Raw genomic sequence first — 20,805 nt, forward strand, 5'->3', positions numbered from 1 at the left:
ACAACAGACCTCCATGACACATGTTTACCCACATAACAAACCTGCACATCCTGCACACGTACTCCTGAACTTAAAAGTAAAAAAAAAAAAAACAAAGTGCTGTATTCAGTCATTAATGTTCCAGCAAATTATCTACACCACTGAATTCTCAGAAACCAAAGTGACACAGTTCTTGGAACTACTGAAGCCATATAATTCAGGCATTTATGAGAGTCCATTGCATACACAGCACTTGTTAGAGTTAAAGGTAATATGCAAAAGCAAACAGAACAGATAAGAAAATTCAGAGATTAAAATATCCCAAAAGAGCCGGGCGCATTGGCTCACACCTGTAATCCCAGCACTTTGGGAGGCTGAGGCAGGTGGAACACCTTAGGTCAGGAGTTCGAGACCAGCCTAGCCAACATGGTGAAACCCTGTCTCTACTAAAATACAAAAATTACATGGCGGTGGTGGCGGGTGCCTGTAATCCCAGCTACTCAAGAGGCTGAGGCAGGAGAATCACTTGAACCCAGGAGGCAGAGGTTGCAGTGATCTAAAATGGTGCCACTGCTCTCCAGCCTGGGTGACAGAGTGAGACTCTGCCTCAAAAGAAAAAAAAAAAAAAAATCCCAGAAGAAAAATTTCACTATGGCAGCTGAAAGTCTGTCTATCTCTGTAACTGCACACCTTTCAACATGAATGATTGACTGAATATGCTATGAGTGAGTGCAAAGGATAAAACAGAAGGTTGCAACAGCAAAGCCTTATGCTTCTACTATCTGTTTCCTTTCCTAGTTCAATAAATCAGGATCTTCCATATGTCCAGAAATTCATTTTCTAGGCATATGTTTATCTTGTATGCCTTGAGATAAGACCTCTTTGGTTATAGTTTAGCATAATTGGGAATTTTAGTTTAATCACATGAGACTGTAATTCTTCAATGAAGACGAACTCAGAAATTCGGTATCTTTGTTCACATTCCCCTGTATACTTTAGTCTCAACAGAGATGGGCCATTATCTCGGTGGGATTTCACTAGTAACTATGTTTCTAAATGGTTGCTTTCAGAGAATCTCTCCTCTCTCTCCCTATTGCAGGTCTCTAAAAATAACAGAGACTGGTAAAGAGCTTTATACTTTTACCAGATGGTATCTCACTAAACCCCAAACAGACCTGTAACATTTTTAGGAGGGGTATCAACCCATTTGATAAAAGGAAGAAATTAGGAGAGGCTAATCAACTTGTTCAACACATCCAATATCAACAGACCTGGAATTTGAAACTAAGACAAAACATGTTAATCACACTCTAGACTTGCCTTCTGCAGTGATGGTACTGATAAAAATAGACAAGACAAAAAAAAAGAATAAATGTTATCACACTGGTGCTAAAAAGGACTACTTGACAATTACTGTTCTCTTGAAGGAAAAGCCCCATTATTTAGCCGGGAGACCTAACACGTTCTAGCCAGAAGAAATTCCCAGAATTTCTGAAAGGTTACTTCAAGGACAAAATACCTGTATTCCTCGCCTGTCCAGGGATCTGCTCTTACAGATTAAAAGTAGTCCTATTAGCCCAGAGGCGATGTCTCTCATGATGTCCACGTCACTGTAGTATGGTCTTGTTAAGCACTGGGCATCGTTTTCTGTGGGTTCATCGAACTCTAAGATGTTCCACTTATAAGTATAGGTTTCCCCTGGTTGAACTGCTCTGATCATGGTGTTGTTCCTGCCTGAAAGAAAATACATTCAAAATTGTTTTCATTTGCAAAGTTATTTCATGATAATAAATAAATAAACAAGCTTTTGTTAGAACCAATTAATATTGCAAAAGGAATTCTTTAAATATTCTACTTGGAACCCGGATAGCATGGAGCCATTAGATACTGTTCCACTAGAGGCCACTATGACACTAACAAAAGACACCATATTTTGTTACCACTAGGAGACAAACTCCTAGGGTTTGGCTGTGATTTTTAGGATACTCCTACACGTATACTACCCGACTGCAGCAGTGACACCACTGGGCAAGGAGAATAGCAGGAAAACGTGGCGGCCTCTCAGAAGTCACTAGTTGGATTCAGTAGAAGTGAAAGATTCAAACCTGAGGTGAAAGTAGAGTTGACTTCATCTTCATAAGGTGAGAAGGTCACTCCATGAGGGTAAATGCTATAGGGGCGGCTGGCCATATTTTTGAACACGATCTACAAAGTCAAATCAAATTTATTCTAGGATTTCAGGTTGATCATGACAAATAATATAAGATACTAGCTTTGCATCTTCACCTTTTGGATAGTGTGTGTGTACACATGTGTACACACAGTGGGAAAATTAGATCTGTTTATCTGATCAGTAATCTCCCCGCATCACTTGGGAGGAGCATTGGAGAGAGTGTTTCACTCATACACGAAGGTGGAAAATGGAAAGAGAAGTCTGACTTTAGAGGATTCGTTAGGAGAAGTAAAGTTTTCCTCACAGTATCACTGTCTCCAAGCAAGTCCTCCTTCCCCTGCCCTTCTCTCTCCAGCTTGGGTCACATCTCATTTTGAATCTGCTTCTCATCTCTAGACCATGATCCCCTTCCCCTGCCTGGTAGATTTTTTTAGGACACTGTCTTTGAAGTCATCTTCTCAGCTAGGTGCAGTGGCGCAAACCTGTAACCCCAGCACTTTGGGAAGCTGAAGCAGGTGGATCACTTGAGCTCAGGAGTTCAAGTCCAGCCTGTGCAACATGGTGAAACCTCATCTCTACAAAAAAAATACAAAAATTAGCCAGGCGTTGGGGCGTGTGCCTGTAGTCCCAGCTACTTGAGAGGCTGAGGTGGGAGAATCGCCTGAGCCCAGGAAGTGGAGGTTGCAGTGAGCCATGACCACACCACTGCACTCCAGCCTGGGTGACAGAGTAAGACCCTTAGGAGGGAAAGAAGCCACCTTCTTGAGAGGCACAAACAAATAGCCGGATCCTGAACTTTTAATAAGGTATGTCTACACTTGCTGAGAGCACATAAAAGGGATCTGAAATGGAAGAAGGGAAAGAGGCATGGAGGAAAAAACTGCTTTTGTCCTTTGGCTATTTTAAATGAACAGAATAGACCTTGTCAGGTGCATAAAGCACACAGGAGTCCTAGTTAGGCTCTTTAATCTGCAAAAGAGAACCTTAATCTTAAGTCTTCTATTTGGTTGATTGTCAAAGCCTTTGGATCATCCTTTGTCTGCAGATTATCTGCATTCTAGGATTTTGTCAAAGATTGCAGCCTTTAATTCTCTGCTGTCCAATTCTTATCTATCTTGGTGAAGTGACGTGACATTTAAGGAGAATTGTCTGAGGAAAACTCCATGCTCTCGATACACGCAGTTTACCTTCACTAGAGAGCTGCATACCTAGACTATACTAAAAAATGTCTGAGTAACAATTGTTTCGATTCAGTTGTGTTTACTATTATATCTTAGCTATAATGAGAAACATTTTTAATGCAACTTTTAATGTATTATGCTGGTTATAAGAATTTTATCAAGGATGCCATCTACTGTATCACTCAGCACTCTCTTTTGTAGAACTCATTAAAGAAGTTCCTCTTAGATCTCAATATCAGGATAAATGGTACTTTCTTTTCGTAGATGATGTAAACTTCACCCTGACATATTTCCTTTTTTACACTGTCTGCCATAAAGCTTAGGACAAAATTTGAAGACAGCCTTACAGGGTCACATGGTATCTACTTATCTGTGGCTTTATTTTCTTTGTCCCCAGATTCTATCCCAGTTACATAGACTCTTTGTTTTATGCCTTTATAATTTGAGAAACTGTCTCAGATCCTTTGTATTATTGAGTAGGCTGTAAAGAAATGCAAATACTAAATAAAAACTAAAAGTTGCATTTGAATTTAAAATTATATGAGCACCTTTTTGTTTTAAAATTAAAAAACAACCAGGTACTCCATAATAATTTACTATTTAATTTCTCCCATGAATCTGCATTTGTGTTACTTACTTTGAGTGTGTCTCTGACCTGGGCTCTGATAATAGGACCCAAAATCCCATCTTCTTTCATATTGGGATTCACTGTACGTTTGGTGAAGGACTCATCTTCGTACTGTGTGTACATAACTTTCTTATAAAGTTTTCCAATTTGGTTTGAGAAATTATCCAAATGCTGAGACCTGTATTTTCTTAAAGCGAAATAAAAATTAAAACAAAAATTAAACCACTTTCTCGAATAGAGATCTCGGTAGGATGGAGAAACCCTCGTGCTTAGATGTTCTGCTCTTACATTAGCTAAAATGCTAGTTCTCTAAAAATTTCTTAGTGTAGCTTGCAAAGTCCTGATGTTTTCTGTCTAGTTGGAAAACTGGAAACTTCTGAGTTGTCTCCTGCATCACTGATAAAAATCATAGGTAACTGGTTAGAAGCAGCTACTTAGAGCTTCCTGTCATTCTCATTACTACAGCAGACCTTTGATATCTCTGGGAAAAGGCCTATACTGGCTGGAAGAAATACTAGGAATTTTTCTAAAGTCTCTCCTATCACTTATTTTATGATAGCCTTTTTGGTTTTAAAGGTATTTCTTAAACCCTAAAGGCACCTTCCCACCCCAAGAAACATTTACTAGCATTGTTAATCATAGTTTTGTGCTATTGGGCTATCTCTTCCACCATCTAGCCAATCCTTGGAGATGACTGAAAAGCAACCTCCTTCACCCGTCTTTTGTAGCTACTGGGATAAATACTTTGGGAGCAGCAACGTGAGCCACTTTTCCCCTGCCAACTTTATTGCCTTAGTTTGCAAAAGCAACTACATGCGGCCAAAAAGCATATTTTAAAAAGTTCAACATCAGTGATCATTAGAGAAATGCAAATCAAAACCACAATGCGGCCGGGCGCGGTGGCTCACGCTTTAATCCCAGCACTTTGGGAGGCCAAGGCGGGCGGATCACGAGGTCAGGAGATCCAGATCATCCTGGCTAACATGGTGAAACCCCGTCTCTACTAAAAATACAAAAAATTAGCCGGGCCTGGTGGCGGGCACCAGTAGTCCCAGCTACTCGGGAGGGTGAGGAAGGAGAATGGTGTGAACCTGGGAGGCGGAGTCTGCAGTGAGCCGAGATGGCGCCACTGCACTCCAGCCTGGGCAGCAGAGTGAGACTCCGTCTCAAACAAAACAAACAAACAAAAAAACCCACAATGAGATGCCATCTCATGACAGTCAGAATGGCGATGGTTGAAAAGTCAAGAAACAACAGATGCCGGCAAGGTTATGGAGAAAAAGGAACACTTATACACTCTTGGTGGAATGTAAATTAATCCAACCATTGTGGAAGACAGTATGGCAGTTCCTCAAAGACCTAAAGTCAGAAATATCATTTAACCCAGCAATCCTTTAAGATAGAGTATCATTTTATGAATTTATTTTACCCAGTGGAAAGCACTGACTGTTGCCAAACACTCCTGGATTTCTATCTCAGTTCTGGCACCAATTCTATAATCTTGGCCAAATTTTTTTTGGTTCTTTTTCCTAGTTTAATTCTTTTTAATAGAAAACACATTCACATAATTTTTATTACAGTGAAAACTCTCACTTTTCTCTGATAACCCTCGATGGACCTCCCTACCCTCCCTGAATTTTCTAGGTAGCCACATATTAATTTTATGTGTATAATTCCAGAATACTTTTATGTACACATATGCAAATATGTCTTAAAATAAGAAAATATAAATATTCTTATCCCTTTCACTCCTTTAACAAAAGGCAGTTATATATACACGCTATACTACATCCTGGCTTTGTAATTTAATAACATAGCTTGGAGAACTTTTTTTGTTAGGACATAGAGAGTGTTTGCATCCTGTTTTTTGATGCCTAGTATTCCATTGTATGAATGTATCATAATTTATTAAACTAGTTTCCTACTGATGGACATTTTGAGTTGTTTCCAGTCTTACTACTACTAACATTGCAACAGTGAATATGTTGTACATACATCATTTCACCTGTGAACAAGTATATCTGTATAGTTAGATTTCCAGAGTAAGACAGCTGAGTCAAAGGAAATATGCATTTAGAATTTTGATACATATTGCCAAGTTATTCTTCAGAATCCCTTTACCAATTTAATCTTCCACCAGCAATATATGATTGTTCTTATTTCTCACAGCCTTGTCAACAGATGATGTCATCTGGACTTGTGAATCTGAGAGATAAAAGTAGTATTCCCATGAAGTTTAATTTGCATTTCTCTTATTATGAGTGAATTTGAATAGCTTTTCAAGGGTTTAAGCACTATTTGAATGTCCAAATCTCTTAATCTCTCTGACCCATTTCGTCATCTATAAAAAGAAATAAGAGCAGTGTCTAGTTTGTAGAGTTGAAGTGAAGCTCTCAGAAGGGGATAATATAGTACTTGGCAATTGCGAGCACTCAGCAAGAGGTGGCTGCTGTTGTTATTAGGCTGAATTTCTTTGGTGATTTGGGAGTAACTGAAGATTAATCTTTACAAAAAGACTTGAATAGAAACCAATACATGTGCCCCCTTGAGAGCTGTCAACTTACAACATTTCATCCCCAAACATCTAGGACCCTATGGAATGTATCTTGAACCTTTGCCCAATGGTATGAACCCCAACAACTCACTTGTCCATATTCGCTGGTATTACAGGTGCATAGTCCCAAATGACTTCCTCTGCAGCAATGAAGTATTCCCACCTTTTCATGTGCCGCCTCTGCTCACGAGTTATTTTCTTAGGATTCCTGGTTTTCTTTGGGCAGTTTTTAATGTCAATGTAAGCCTGCATCCCAGCTGAGTTAGGGCAGAAAGAGAACGAAATAACTCGAGAGAAGAAATTATGGTTGATGGAAATACATATCCTTTAAATCAACTTGTATAAGGTTTATATTAATATAATAACAGTGAACGTAATGCTCAGGCAACTTTTGAACATTTTAGTTTGGAACTCTTTCAGTGGCATCCAGAAAAGGCAAGACTTTTAAAAGGGGGAAAAGGAGGAGGGGTTAGGGAAAAAACATGGAAAGGTTCCCTTGATTTCTTCTCGAGCTGGCAAATTTCTTATAATTTTTAACTTCTTAAAATCCTATGAATTATGTCTTGTTAAATTCTCATTTTTTCTGTCATCTGTCCCTCAATCTGTAAAATGAAGATAGCACCAGTACTTAATCAAATTGTTGTTAAATATTAAATATTAATAACAATACATAACACACTTATCTTCAACAAAGAAACAACAGTTTCATTGCTGTTTTAATATTGTTGGGAACTCTGTCTTCCACGGATGTCGTGATGGTTTTATTATTTTGAATATAATTTTGACTACTGCGTGTGAAAAGAAACAGAAATGATCTCATGAAGTCTCTCTTCCTTATGTATGTTTCTTATACATTATTTTGGTCACAAAATGATTTCCTATAGTGATATCATCTCCTTAGATTTTAGTCTCTGTTTATATGAACCTTCCTCTCAACAGTTTTAAAGCAAAAATGTGTAGTAGAACAATCCATTATTCTGTTTACACGACACCACATAACCTGGGTTGATTGATTTTCCCACTTGAATTCACCGGTGTTCTTTGGAGCTTACCCCTCAGCTGTTTATATGCCGTGTATGATCCATTCAACACACATTCATTGAGTTCCTCTCCATGCTAGACTTTGTGTTCATCCCACTGTAAAGGTTAATGTTTTCATGCTAACCTTTTACACTTTCTACAGCTTAGTGCTTCTGTAAATTTGCAGTTTATCTTGTGCTAGCATCTAGGTCTTTTTCTCTGGCTGCATATGAGGTAACCCCAAGAAAGAATATCTTTATGTATGCTTTTGTTTCCTTCCTCTTTTCTTCTTTCCAGGAAGTTAGAGACCTCTTCAGCTTTTGTTTAATTAAAAAAAAAAAAAAAAAAAAAAAAAAAAAAAAACCTTGTCAATTCCTTCACTTTCTCCATCCCCAAACAGCGAGTTATAAATCTAAGAGCAAAGTATCTAAATTTGGTTGTTAGGAACCAAAGCAAGTTTTTCTGGGGTGCAGGTGGCTTGCAAGGGCAAGGAGAAAGAGAGAGTCAGTGCTGGGAAGAAAGCATTCTGCATTCACAAGCAAGACTGTCAGGAGAGTTTCTTGCCTTGCAAATGTTTTGGGGTGAGAGAAGATATGATCCACTTTCCCTCTGGGCCCACGGTCATATTTGCGGTAGTGGATGTAGCACTGACAAGGGTGATGGCTGAGACCTTATGATGGTTCTGCTCCAGGACCTGGCCATTGAAATGAATGGAGAACAATTCTGGCCCCGAGCTCATTCCCAGCAGATGCCAGCTGATGTGGTCATGGGCACAAACTGTTATATCTGAGAGAGAGGGAGAGACACAGGCCAAAATAAGCATTCAGTCAAGTATTCTGTGATCAAACATTCACTCACCAAATGTATTGAGCACCTGCTGTGTGTCAGGCATTGAATAAAGCTTCAAGGGAACAGACACTCCAGTTGTAGTTTGTGCCCTGCAAAAGCAGACATCTGAGTGACCAGCAAACAAGCAGTCACAACTCATTGTGATAAATGGCATTATACAGGTAACAACAGAGCCTAGAGATGGCGAGTGTTAACTCAGAAACACAGGGATTGCTAAAGGATTAGGCCAAGAAGGTAACCGACTGTCCTGCTCTGAGGGATTTCTCAAGGTTTAGGACTTTCACTATTAGAACTGGTAAAAAGTCCATGGCAAATGGAATGTTTGGTCACCCCAATCTGATCTCGGCTGGAGGGAGTCAAATCACCGGAACCTCCAATAGGGCTGAGTTCAAGCACTTAATCCTCTCAGCTCTCTAGCTCTAGTGGTCAAAGCTCTGCCAAAGGGAAGAAGATGTGAAGATGATGTGAGGATTTTCAATTGTTATTTTTATTCACTTTTTGATTGTTTTAATGACAAGTCAACAAAATCACTTTGTGGGTTGCATACTCTCCTTAAAATGCAGTGTAAAAGTCTTCATTATGTTGGGCCATTGGGAGCTTTTCATGGAAGGAGTAATGATAACTGAATATAAAAACTTAGTTTTGCTCCTTCTTTGCTCCTACAGTCACTGGGGAAATGCTCATTTGCTCTGTGGGGAGACTCCATCCTTGGCTTTTAGGTTTCTGTTTTACATCTCAGGTACATAATTACTAGATACTAGAAATCAGGGCTGAGAATCAGTTCCTCACCCACACAAAGGCTTGTCTTTTTTAGGAGACCATTGCAACAAAGCTGGGATTCCTTGCATCACCAGGAGGCTTTGGCAGAAGCATTTATCCATGCCAAATAAATGCTCATATTGAGTTCAGCAATTAACATATCTGTGTTAGCATTTATCATATGTATTCAATTTATTCTGCTTTATAAGGCAGAGGGTTTTACAAATGTTTACTATTCTTAGTTTCTACTGATGGTCTTTCCCTACCCTGTCCCATTTACCCCCAATTATTCTTTTGGGAACTATAAATTCATAAACTCTAAGCTCAGATCAATTTATTTTTATTTTTGTGCATATGGTTTTGCTTTTTTTGGCATCCTTATACTTACACAGATTGTTCACTCTGCCAGGAAATAAATATTAGGATAAATAGTTAGTCCACTTTTGTAAGTAAGCACATTGAGACAGCTAATTATCCAGGGCCACAGAAGGTAGAGAAGCGAGTGAGGTCTGAACTCAGATTATCTAAGGTCGAGGTCAGTTAACTAAGCTTCAGTTTTTACAAGCTCCTAGTATTGGAACTCAGGATCAACACTGAGAGTCATATGAGTATATTTTCAGAAAACCAAGTGGAAAATGTAGTCAAATGAAATAGAATACAATTTAAAAACACTACCCAGATCTCAACTCTTAACAATATTTATGTTTTAGTAAGTGAAGCCATTTGTGATTTTTAGATGGCATTACAGAATAACCTCTAAGAAGTTTAGTGTTTTGAAATATGGTTTATTTAGTAAAGCGGCATTATAATTTTTTAATGTTTTTCCCTCAGGCTAGTATCATATACCCTGGATCTTTAGTTGTAGGTCAGTTCTACCAGAGAGAAATAGAAGATATGTGGTCTAAGAGGGAGTCAGTTATTTTTTCTCTTAATGATTGCTATGATTTTGCCTTCTCATAAGAGCCCAAATGCAAATGGAAAGAGAAAATATTCTAGACGCCATTGAATATTACTCTTCTGTCGCCTTTTGAAATGCTGGTCTTTTTTGTGTGTGTGTGTTGGGGATTACTCCTAATCTGTTCATCTTTACTGCAATCTTCCTGCTGACCTTTCCTGCTAGGGCTTGTCCCTGAAGGACATACATAGCAGGAACTGCAGAACTCGGAGAGAGAGACTGAGCTGATACCCTGAAGGTCTTTTTCAAAGTGCAGGCCAAGGTGAAACCTACTCAGGTCACTATACCTAACAAGGCTGCACATTTCTTCTCTAGCTTCTAATTTGTCTCTTCTGTTTCCTGTTTTTAAAAGACAGATGAGAAAATATTTCCCTCTTGATAGGGAGTTGCAAAACAGTGAGTATGGTCAACTTCTCTAGTGCTTTGAAGAAAACAACAGGACTGAAAAATTACTAATGATTTTACTGTTGTTCAATGGTGCACAGCCCTCGTGTTACCTGGCATTGTCCCATTCACGTATCCATTGACTGTGTACATTAGGGATGATGACTGGCTCCAGCTCTTGCTTTCATCAAACACAGCAAACAGTAGCACGATTTGCTTGTCAAATGTCTTCTGTTTCCCATCCTCAGTTAGGATCCCTGTAAAAGGAAAGACATGTTTTCAGTAGCACTGCAGACAGAACACTCTCATTAGCTTTCCTGGATAGCAAAGAGTTTAGGGCAAGCGATCAACCATAATGACAGCAACTTGAAGAAATTCTTACTTTTTAAAATAGCATATTAAGTAATAGTGGTTCTAGGGTTATTAAAAATCTGGTGCCACACTGTCTTCTCTGACACCTTGTTGCTTTGGGGAACAGGCTTTATTTCGTCCAGCTTGGGAAGAAAACATTTGATGACTCTCAAGACTCTCTACAAGTATCCATTTCCTCCAGTCTCAACAGAACAGTATATAGATACGTTAGCTCAGTTGGTAAAAGCACCATGCCCCAAGTTTAATGCTGTCATCTTGTTTGTATATGAAAGGGGGCATTCGATAACTGGTTGGAAGTATCAGCGTTAATCCATTCTCACTATGAGAAAAACATGCTGCTGATGGTAAAATGAAAGAAGAGTCTTTCGTAAGTCTTAAGGTTTTTTTCAGCACCATCACAGTATCTTATATATACTAGGAAATGAAAAACAAGTATTTGTATAATGAGTAAATACATTGGGAAGCTATGTAGGTGTGGTCTGAGTGTATGTATAGGCAGATGGTGAGTCCATCACGTTGTTTCCCGTGCTGTGGCTCGCTGTGGTTGTTTGCTTGTTTTAATGAAAGATGGGCTGGATTCTCATGGGATAAAATGAAAATCCAATCTTGCTCCTAAGAAGCCCAGCCAATAAAAGTTCTTGTAGTCACTTGAGTGTGTTTGAAACCTACCACTCAAAGTGTTCAACTTGTTTGTAAGAAAGGAAGCTGGCATTTAACATGTTTATAGAACAAATTACCAGCCCAAATTTTGGATATGTCAAATATGTTAGCCAATATTCTTTCCAAGAGCTCTTTCAGCAGAGTATAGGCTGCTGTATACTTTCTAAAAGACTTTGGCCTTGAGGTAAATGTTACAGATCATACAAGCATGACATCAGAACACACTCTCAAACAGGAATTTGCTTGGGAGAATCTTAAGGACTGAGATGAAGGAGAAATGAGAAGAAACAGAGGTGGATCCACACCCTGAAATAGCAGGTATTTTTTTCTCTTGTCAAACAATGATCCGTGCCCTCTTCCTCTGCTTGATGTACATGAAGTTACCGAGATGTTCCCAAGCTTTGTCCCATGACAGAACTCCTGACCATTCCAACATTTGGTTGTTGAAACTTTTGGTGGGAGTGTTCTTACCTTTTTTACAGATAAGCAGGGGCCCAATCAGTCCAGAGTTGAAATCCTCGATTAGATTTTCATGGGAGTAATAGATGTGTGTGAGGCATGGAGGGTCATCATGGGTGGGCCCGCTGTCCTCACTGATACTCCATTCATAGGTGTATTCTCGGCCTGGAGCCACAGCATCATCCATCTTCTCCACAGGGAATGTGTGGTCAAGGTAAGAAGCACCTGGAGGAGTAAGAGCCATCAAGACATGTGGGCAGTTTCTGAGGATTGCATTTTCACCACTCTCAAATCTGGGGATAGCTAAGATGAGCACTCTGGAGATGCATATGTCCTTCAATAGTGAACTTTTATTATTTGGAAAGATTCACGTATGCCCATTTCTATGCTCATGTAGTTACAAAGGCTTTGCTACCATGGTGATCTTAAGAATAACAAATGTTATTTGTAAATTAAAGTTAAGCAAGTTAATTTTCCAGGGTACCTGAACAATTATTATTTAAATATTATCAGAGAATTGAATCACCTTTGATCAGTAAAACATCTCAGAATATAAGAATGGGTGATATCTTCTTTGTGGTGTTTAACAAGACATACTTAGCCTATTAACATGAGATGGGAGGATAGTCAGAGTTGTTTATATATTGTTTTGTTTTGTTATTTCAGATCTTCTTTCCGACTGCTGTGACCCTCAGCTCTGTTTTATCTCTTTATTTCATCTTAGCTATCTGATTATCTCAATTTTTTCCCCCGAGCCACAGCGTCTAACTCCCATATGCAGGCTCGTTGTTTGTATGAATATGAAATGTGTCCATCCTCTGAAACTTACAAGTCTTACTTTGTACTTTGTGCCCCCAAAGACCCATCATTAACACCTCCATGTATACTGGACTTTCCCTACTGATAGGAGAGGGAGAGGATGAAGAAATTGGTCTTCCTTACTGAAGACAGGGAACTGAGATGCTCAATATTAAAAGAAGTGTAGAGGGTTGAGTGAGGTTTTCAATAATAAAACGGAGCAAGTGAGGTCAGGAAGGAGAGAGGTGAGTGCCATAGACCACCAAGTGGAATGGACAGTTTCCTCTGCCTGAGGAATTCCTCATTTAATTAGGTGAAAGATTCCCTATCATCAGCTGGTGCCAGAATTTCTCTTTGGGATACAGTTATTTTTGTTTGGTACAATAACTTGATAAATTCTCTGAAGGAAGAAGGTGAGAACATCAGTGTGGATATAGGCAGACAACAAGGATCTGGGGAAAAAAACAAACAAAAAACGCCTGAAATGTTTTACATGATGGCGTAAAAGGCCAATAAAAACTACTCTTACTGAAGCAACTATAATTTTTAAAAACTGAAATGATTAATCCTTTCCTCGCCTTCCCTCCCCTTCCTTTCTCTTCCCTTTCTTTTCTTTTTACTTTCCTAGTTTCTTTTCTTTTCTCCTTTCTTCCTTTCTTTGTCTTCTTCCTTCCCTCTTCCCCATTCTCCTTCCCTCTTTTCTTCCTTTCATTATCTTTATTGAGGTATAATTTGCATATAATAACATTTACCAGTTTTAAGTATAATATTTGCTGAGCTTTGATTTAAAAAATTACACAGTCTTTTAGCTATAGTCCCAATCAAGATAGAGAAGAGTTCCATCATTCCAAAACATTTCCTCATGCCATTTGTAGCCAATGCCCTCTGGGCCCAGACAACCACTAATCTGCTTTATTTCACTGTGATTTGGCTTTTCTGTAATGTCATATCAATGGAATCATCATTATATACCCTTTTGTGTTGGATTAGTGTTAACTGGTATGGTATATAATTTTCTATCCTTTATTTTTTACCTATCTTTGTCTCTCTCATTTAAAGTGGATTTCTTAAATTCTGCATACTGTTTAGCATTCCTTTTTATTTAATCTTATTTGTTTCTTACTTGTAGTGCTCTTTCCATTTGCTTTTAATGTAATTGATTATATAGTTGGATTTAATTTATTTTCTATTTGTCTACCTGGTCTTTATTCCTTTTCCCCTTCCTTTCTATTTTCTTTTGGATTGAGTATATTTAATGATGTTTAATCTCCATTGTTGACTTATTAGCTTTGTTTTCTTAGTGCTGCCCTTCAGTTTACAATATATAATACATTTTTAACTTGTTACAGACTTTCTTCAAATAATATTATACTATTTCACTTGTAAGAACTTTGCAATACTATATTTCCATTTCTTCCCTCCTATCCTTTGTGCTATTGTCATACATTTTATTTATATATACATAATATGCCCCACAATTAATTGTTACTATTTTTGCTTTAACGTTTAGATAATCAATTGCCTTTTTAATAGATTAAAATGAGAAAAAAATTTCTCTATATTTATCAACTTCTGGAACTTTTCATTCCTTCTTATGAATCTAAATGTCTCTCTGATATAATATTTCTTCTATCTAAAGGAGTTCCTTTAGCATTTTTTTTCAGCTGTACTAGTGAGAAATTATTTCTGCATTTGTATGTCTAAAGCACTCTTCATTTTGCTTTCATGTTAAAAAGGTTTTTTTTGCTTGGTATAGAATACTAAATAGACAGATTCCCCTATCCTCCACCCTCCCAACACTTTAAAGATGTCCCTAATTGTCTTCTGGTTTGCATAGTTTCTAATGATAAGTCTGCTATAATTTCTTCATTTTGTTCCCCTGTATATGATGTGTCTTTTTATCTCTCACTGCTTCTAATATTTTCTCTTTATCACTGGTTTCCAGCAACTTGATTGTGATGTGGCTTGATGTGGTTTTCTTCATGTTCCTTCTTAGTTTTGTCAAACCTCTTGAATCTGTTGGTTTGTAGTTTTCATTACATTTGGGCAGTTTTCAGTCATTATTTCTTCAAATACTTTTTCTGTTCCTGCTACTTCTGAGATCCAATTACACATATGTTAGATCACTTGATATGGTCCCACAGTTCACTGATGCTCTGTTCACTTTCTTCAGCCTTTTTACTCTCCGTATTTCATTTTGCACAGTTTCTATTGCAATGTGTTAATATTTTCTACCATTTCCTTTCACAGTGTCTAATGTGCTATTAATTTCATTCAGTGTTTGTTGTATTAGTGTTGTCCTTCAGTTTACAATATATAATTTTTTATCCTTTATTTTTTACCTTTATTTTCTGTCCTTTATTGTTTTACTTTTCATGTCAGCAATTGTATTCATCTACAGAAGTTCTGTGTATGCATATTTATATTCTCTATCTCTTCATCATGCTCATGCTTTTCTCTGTTTTCTGGAATATATTGGGAAGATTTATGATAGCTGTCCTACTGTCTCTGCCTGCTGCTTCTATTTTCTCTTTCACTTCTAAATCTGTTTTTTCTTGGTTATGAGTCATCTCTTTCTGCTTCTTCTAATACTTGTTTATTTTTATTAACATTGTGAATTTACATTGTTGTTTGTTGCATTCTTGTTAACTAGTATTGAGTTTTATTCACAGTTAAGATACTTGAAATCAACTTGATTCTTTCAAATCTTATTTTTTATTCCGTTGCCTCCTCAGCAGCCTGTAGTCTAATTTTATCCACCTACTCTTTCTAAATCCTTCTGAGAATTCTATCCACTGCTCATTTATTAGGAAGTCTTTCTGTGTTTGATGGTAGGAACATAAATGGTTACTGGCCCTGCGTAAGGTCCAGGGACTGTTCCAACTGTTCCTTTCAAATGACATTTTTCTTACCCTCAGTACTTTCCTCACATGTATGTGCAGATCAGTATTCAACTTGACAAAACCTCTCTGTAGATTCTCAAGAGCTCTTTCTCTGTGATTATACTGTCCTCTCCAGGACTCTGCCCAACAAATCACAAATTCAGTCACTTAGGCTTCTCTGAAGTCCAAACTCTGTTTCCTCACCCATAGAGACTCTATCTGGGTTCTCCCTGCTTGTGCTGTTCCCTGGAAACTCTCTTCAGGCAGTAAGCTTAGGCACTCATAGGGCACACCTGGTTTGTTATTCTTCTTTCACTGTCTTGAGTTGTCTGTCATTTGATGTCTGAAAACTTCTGTTTTATATGTTTTGTCTGCCTATCTAGTTGTTAAGAAAAAAGGTAAATCTGGTTCCTTATGTTCAGAAGCCAAAGTCGGAGATGCTAAATTTCCATATAAAATATTTTTTACATTTCAGCAATGTCAGCTTCTCTTCTTTAACTGTACCTTTCCCCATCCCAACTGTGGAAAATCTATTCCACTCAAAACACTTTGCATGAGTTTTCATGGCATCAGCATATGTTGGATTCTCCAGGTGGGAGTGGAAAATAAGGCACATCCATTCATTAGCAATGAAGGATTCAGGTACTACAGTGATGTGCAATGTACCTCATGAGGTTCTGAGCATGGAAACCATAAGTTGAGTAGGTATATCTAGATTTACTTCTTGCATAAAGTCTTTAAAGTGGACCACAAGTCCATGTATGATTTACCTCTACTTCTCTCTTCAGTCTTATCATATGTCTTTTCCCTTGTTAACTGTGGGCTCCTTGTCCCCTGGGTCCCCTGTCAGTTCCCCAGACATCCAACTTCTATCCTACCTCAGGGTCTTTGCAGATGCCATTCCCTCTGCCTAGAATGCTCTTCCTCCCTTCTTCCTTTTGATAAATATGTGTTCATCCTTCAGACGTCACCTTGAATATCAGTTCACTTCTACCTTTATCTCCAATTCTGATACACATTATTTTCCTTCTACAGCACTCATCACAATTTGTAATTAAATGCCTGTGAGATTACATGACTAATTCCATTTTCTTCTACTAGATCATAAGTATTTGTGTCCTGCACATTTTGGTCACTCAAGTGTGAACTCCTCAAGGAAAAGTGCTGGATTGTATTTATCTTAGTGTCTCTGGTGCCTTCCATAGGTACCTGGAGGAGCATGGAACATGAACATGAAGAAGATGCTCAGTGAATATTTATTAAACTTCTAAAATGTAAGGTCCTATGGGCTAGAGCCTAGGTCAACAAGTCAAAGCTCACGGCTGTGTGTTGTTAGGATTGCATAATGTTAAAATAGGTTAAATACCAACATTAAAAATCTGGAGTAATTATATAAGAATCTGGTTTCTCTTTAAAAAACAAAAACCTGGAGATCTGGTTAACAACAGGACCAAACTCCTGCACAGAATTTGGTTGGACCTGGATCTTAGCTGCCCTCTTCTGCTTTCTGATTATCAGTCCTTACTGGACCAATTTTGTTCACTGAACTACTCATCTGGCTACTATAGGCAGCTGAGTTTGTGAACTTTGTGCTAGCGTAAAGTGGACTTTGTTGTGTCTTCCCCCAACACAACCCGAAGCATAGCTTGACACTAATAACTAATATTTACTATAGGCTGTACTTTCACTTTGGTAATAAAACTGTCAAGAGCTGAGAAATGATAAAAGCTTAAGTCACTTCCTGTAAGTTATAACATAATTCTAGTCTATAAAAGAAAAAATGTTTATGGAGAAAGTCTCCACTGATAAGCAGGAAGCATTATCTGTGAAAGATTACAAAAGAGCTTTGATAGCAAAGCACAAACAGGACTGATAAGGAGAGTTGCCCTCTCAGGTCAGACCTTGTGTATTAACTGAAATTAGGATGGCTAGTTGATGAGTTGCACTATCTATCTTGAATCAAGCATGACAGCCCTTCTTCAATGCTTCTTGCTACATGGCCTCATAAAGTTGAAAAATGATGTTTCTGGACAGGCAGCTTCCACTGTTTTAAATGGTTAAAACATCACAGGGTATTTCTATAGTAGAAAATGATATTCTTTCCACTGCTTTCACAAGCTCCCCTAAGGACAAAGCATTATATTCTTTGCAGGGTAGGAGATAACTTTTGAAGTTCTTCCTCCCTTTCTTCTTCAGGGTAAATGTGTGCTTATTCTTCAGACGTCAGATCAGATATCATCTTACACCCTTCTTGATCTCTGATTGTGATACATGTTTGTTTGTTGTTGGTTTTTTAACAGCACTCATCGCCATTTGAAATTCAGTATTTGTGAGATTATATGGTTAATGATACTTTCTCCTGCTAGATAGTGGGAGAAAGCACTGGAACTTTAGGGTCAGAGTTGAAATATCTTGGTTGTTGTATCATTTGCTAACTGTGTGAACTTGGGAAGGTTTCTTGAAGTCCCTTTTAGCCTCAGTTTTTTCATTTATAATTTAAGATAATATAATCCTTTTTCTAGAGATAACTTTATCCTTTTTGATGGGTTATGAGGACTGGAAAATATTTGTAAAATTTCTGGCTCCTAATAAATGCTCTGGTAGCCTGTGGGAATACATGTTTACATGTTGGTTAAGTATTTTCTTTCCCAGCCATGTTGCAATTAATACAGCCTCTTTCCTTTATGTTCTACTTTAGATAAGATATATCTTAAGTGTGCTTGAGTTCTGGTAACACATGTGAGTAAGATAGAAACCGGTGATTTTCTTAGTTTGGGTTGCTGTAACAAAGTACCCTGGACTGGGTGGCTTATAAGCAACGGACACGTCTTTCTCACAGTTCTGGAGGCTGGAAGTTTAAAATCAGGGTGCCAGCATGGTTGGGCTCTGGCGCAGGGTCTCTTCCAGGTTGTAGATTGCCATCTTCTCCTTGTGTCCTCACATGGTAGAAAGAGGGTGAGTGAGAGGGTCCCTTTTATAAGGGCACTAATCTCATCATGAGGGCTCCATTTTCATTACCTAAAAATCTCCCAAAGGCCCCACCTCCTAATGCCATCACACTGGGGGTTAGATTTCAACACATTAATTTTGGGAGGACACAAACATCCAGTCCATTGCCGTGATATATTTATTCCAAAGGTGATAAAAGTAAGTAAGACTTTTTTGGTAAAAATACTTTTTTTTTTTTTTTTTGGTAATAAGTAAGACAAGGTACCTGCTCAAAATTATCAGCAAAATCAATAATTTTTAAGCAAGTGGAAAATAATGCATAGTCCCTACTTTCTAATCAGTCCTCAGTCCCTCAGTTTAGTTCAGTAATGATTAATATCATCATGATCTTGACCATCAACATCCACTAGGTTCCAGGCTCTGTGCTAAATGCCAGAGTAAAAATGTAAAGAAGACAGGGCCTGGGCCCCTGAGGGGCTCATCCTAGTTAACTCTAGGGTACATGTTGGTGCCCTAATTGTGATAGGTTTGACCTCTAGATTTCTTCTAGGGCTACAATTAGAACACACTGTCAATCTGGAATGAGAACCAACCAATGTAAGTATCTAAAAATTGCCTAAGAAGCTATAACATTTGTGCTAGGTATAGCAGGGTAACTGATTTTCTAACAATATTGAACCTGTTTATAAACGATCAGTGTTTCACACCTAGATTTATTTTAACACATACTGGGCTTAAAAAATTATTGTATATATTTGTGTACATGATATTTTGAGATAGATAATGAGAGGTTACTCTAGTCACACAAATTAATGTCTGTCTAATTGACCAAACTAAATTACTCAGAATTTCACATTCACTTGTCAGTTAAATATAAGATTAATTTCAAATAATTAAATGAATGATGTTAATTTAGTATACTACCGAAAGTTGACTTATGAGCATCTTGAATCAAATAGTGAACAATATAGACTTGCACATAGGATATATTCTGTAATTACACTGAGTGAGAACTGCTAATGAGATCATTGGGGTATAATTTTATCAATGCTTTTATTCTTTTAACTTCAAATTAGTTTACCTTTAGCCTAGAATAAAACAGGTTTGTTGTATCTTTAATTTTGCAACATACATTAATATAAAGTATAAAACACAAACAGCTATTTAGAGGAAGCATTTGTGAGATGCAGTTTTGGTGAATGTGATTTTGACTTTGTAATCAAAATAAAAAAAGTAAAGCTCTAAACTGAAAAGAGAAACGGACAGGGACAACTATTGTGCTACAGCACAGAAAGTCCTTGTTCAGCTGCTTGCTAGAATAAAATCTTTACACAAGGGAAGCTCTTCCTTTATATTTACTCAGTTCTGTTCATTTCCTGCTCAGTCGATAGTCAGCTTTGTATTGCATTTACTCGTCATGATGTACTAATTACTTGCCAAAGGCTCCCAGTATTTTTTTAAAATGAAAAATGGTGCATACACGCTTTGGGAAAGTGAAGTTACATAAAGAGCCTTTTTGGTTACCCATTAGGGTGCTCGCTCAGTAACTTCTCCCTTGTTATTTATTTTGTGAACAACTCTTCCTCTCCTAAGTTAATAAACTTAGTGAATGCTTCAATGCATCCAAAGATTCAGAACATTCTTTTAGAAGCTATAATGTAGGCAATGGGAAAATGAATGCTGATGTTTTATAAAGAGCTGATTTCATTGCACAGAACTTGCAAGTCTCTTTGGAAAAGGGATCCACATTTTTGTGATTTATTAAATATACAAACCATAGCCATTATAGTTTGTTTCAGGTGTTTATCATATACTCAAGGAAGTATCTACATAAGGCCAAAATATTCAGATGAAAAGTGAAAAAATGTAATCACCTACATTAAGTCGAGCATTGGAATGTTTTGGAACAACCTAGAAGGTAAATTTTTGTATAGAGAATTTGGCAACACTTAGATACAAGGAACAATGTCTGGCAGAAAACATGTTTCATTTGGAGACCTGGCTTATCAGCAGATGGTCATCTATTATAGAACTAATTTTGTGACATGACATGCATATGCAACTCATACATTTAAAATATGAGAATATAACTAAAAGAAAATAATAATATTAAATTCTCTATGAAACAAGCTTTTTAAAGGTAATTGACCAAAACAATTTTGAAAATTTTACTGAACAACAAACTTTGCTCAAAGGTGCAGCA

General features: G+C 37.6%; 1 protein-coding gene across 1 annotated transcript in view; it reads right to left on the bottom strand.

The window, feature by feature from the left end:
* The window catches only part of LOC105493030 (coagulation factor V), a 72,386-nt gene that overhangs the window by 34,390 nt on the left and 17,191 nt on the right, over positions 1 to 20,805 (bottom strand). Inside the window, exons 4-10 of the mRNA XM_011760460.2 lie at positions 11,986 to 12,198; positions 10,596 to 10,739; positions 8,100 to 8,321; positions 6,607 to 6,772; positions 3,971 to 4,148; positions 2,085 to 2,184; positions 1,499 to 1,713 (exon numbers count right to left, since the gene is read on the bottom strand). Of these exons, the coding sequence (XP_011758762.2) occupies positions 1,499 to 1,713; positions 2,085 to 2,184; positions 3,971 to 4,148; positions 6,607 to 6,772; positions 8,100 to 8,321; positions 10,596 to 10,739; positions 11,986 to 12,198 (1,238 nt within the window). The remainder of the gene's footprint in view (positions 1 to 1,498; positions 1,714 to 2,084; positions 2,185 to 3,970; positions 4,149 to 6,606; positions 6,773 to 8,099; positions 8,322 to 10,595; positions 10,740 to 11,985; positions 12,199 to 20,805) is intronic.

Source organism: Macaca nemestrina, chromosome 1 (assembly GCF_043159975.1).
Source record: "Macaca nemestrina isolate mMacNem1 chromosome 1, mMacNem.hap1, whole genome shotgun sequence".
In the NCBI taxonomy this organism is placed as follows: Eukaryota; Metazoa; Chordata; class Mammalia; order Primates; family Cercopithecidae; genus Macaca; species Macaca nemestrina.